Genomic DNA, 1,905 nt, shown 5'->3' with positions numbered 1-1,905 from the left:
GAACACCCGTTTTGTATGGTTGACCATTGTGTGTGCATTCATTGTTACTTTTTATTGTCTGATTTCGTATCCTTGCGCCCATTCGGGTTCACGCGGAGTTACTGTTGATCAATGTGATTTTTATATGGATGCTCGGATGTTCCACTGGATATTTATTTCTGAAAGCCAGGACGGTGAGGACGTCACACATGTCAAAGCCGAAGTGTCGGTGGCATAAGGCATGGTGTGAATAATCTGGTGGGCTTGAGCTAGGTCGGCGAGGACGCCACACGTGTTGAATCTGAAAGTGTCGATGGTATAAAGCATTGTGTGGACATTCCAGAATGCTCACTACAAGAGAAAGTTCTTACAAATGCATGGTTTCTTGTTGGGATGGTTATAGCCTTTCTAAGATTGTGCTTTCAGATATATTTTTGTGTTCCCATCTGAAATCATGGAGTTCCTCATTTACTGATGTTCTATATTGTGCTTGCTGAGTATTTTTGTACTCACTCTTGCATACATATGGATTTCTGGTACTAAAGGACACTGGTAGAAAACAGGGCTTTGGTCACAGCCCAATATACACATTAGTCCCGGTTGCACTACGAACCGGGACTAATGTGAGCATTAGTCCCGGTTCGAGCGGCTAAAGGCATTAGTTCCGGTTCAAATGAGACCTTTAGTCCCGCTTTGAGACACGAACCGGGACTAAAGGGCATCACACCCTTTAGTCCCGGTTCGTGTCTCATACTGGGACTAAAGGGGTTCGTGTCTCAAACTCTACCGCCCCCCCTTATCGTCATTTCAGATTTGAAAAAACAATAGAAAATGATAAAAACTTCAAAAAATAAAATCCTTTGAGATGTAGTTATATTAGTACATCTACTAGTTAGGAAAATTTAAAAACTTAAATTTGTACATGTTTTGCAAAAACGTGTTATGAAAAGGTAAAAGGGCTATAACTTTTGCATACGATGTCGGAAAAAATGTATAATATATCAAAATGTTCAACACGAAAATCCGAATCCTGTAAAGCGTATGGTTCAACAAGTATCTTGGTATGGGTTACAAGTGGATGTGAAAACTTCTTTTACACAGTACGAACATTTTATTCATAGTTCTTCAAAAAGAAAACACACACTACAAAACCGATGGAAGACCACAATTGGAAGCATGTTATACGGTTCCTATAGGATACGCTGTTACACAAACACAATGTACGCATGCTCCACAGCTCTCCGTCACAAGTAGCGAGTCAGAGCTGCAAATCCATGTACATATAGATTATTACACTTCGATATGTCACCTGTGTGACCACACAAGAGAATTTAATGCATGTATCACATTCATATGCAGGTGATACTGATAGTACATATAGTAATCTATGGAGCTTAATTAGGGCAGCGGAAGTCTTTCGGCACTCTCTTGCCGCACTGGTTGACGAGCACCTCGATGGCGATGGGCAGCATGAGGTTGATGTTGAGGGCCTTGACATTGATGGTGGTGCAAAGGCAGAGAGCAGTGTCGAGGTCGGCAACGCCGGACAACAGCGGGCAACATGTATTCCTGGCGCTACTGCCGATCACCGCGTGCAACAGCCCATTGAGCGCGTCCACGCACGCAAGTAGCTTCAGTGTGTCCACGGGGCACTTGCCGGTCGATGTAGCCGGCGCTGGGGCCGGGGCTGGGGGTGGCGTCGGAGTCACAGGGGTGGGTGCTGGCGGCATCACGAGGGTCGGTGTTGGGGCCACCGGGATTGGCGTTGGAGAGACAGGGGTTGGTGCTGGCATCGGAGTCACAAGGGTTGGTGATGGCGGTATCATAGGAGTCGGTGTTGGGGCCACCGGAGTTGGCGTTGGAGAAACGGGGGTCGGTGCTGGCATCGAAGTCACCGATGTTGGTGTTGGCGGCATCACAGGGGCC

At 46.3% G+C, this 1,905-nt stretch overlaps 1 protein-coding gene across 1 annotated transcript; it reads right to left on the bottom strand.

Moving 5' to 3' along the window:
- Nucleotides 1-1,274: 1,274 nt before the first annotated feature.
- On the bottom strand, nucleotides 1,275-1,895 carry LOC119347147 (36.4 kDa proline-rich protein-like). Its single transcript, XM_037616081.1, has one exon. The coding sequence runs from the start codon at nucleotides 1,893-1,895 to the stop codon at nucleotides 1,374-1,376; it is 522 nt and encodes a 173-aa protein (XP_037471978.1). The 3' UTR covers nucleotides 1,275-1,373.
- Between the last annotated feature and the right edge of the window lie 10 nt (nucleotides 1,896-1,905).

The sequence above is a fragment of the Triticum dicoccoides genome, unplaced genomic scaffold (assembly GCF_002162155.2).
Source record: "Triticum dicoccoides isolate Atlit2015 ecotype Zavitan unplaced genomic scaffold, WEW_v2.0 scaffold59830, whole genome shotgun sequence".
In the NCBI taxonomy this organism is placed as follows: domain Eukaryota; kingdom Viridiplantae; phylum Streptophyta; class Magnoliopsida; order Poales; family Poaceae; genus Triticum; species Triticum dicoccoides.
Note: the sequence above shows the minus strand (reverse complement) of the source record. Positions and strands in the feature narration are given on the sequence as shown.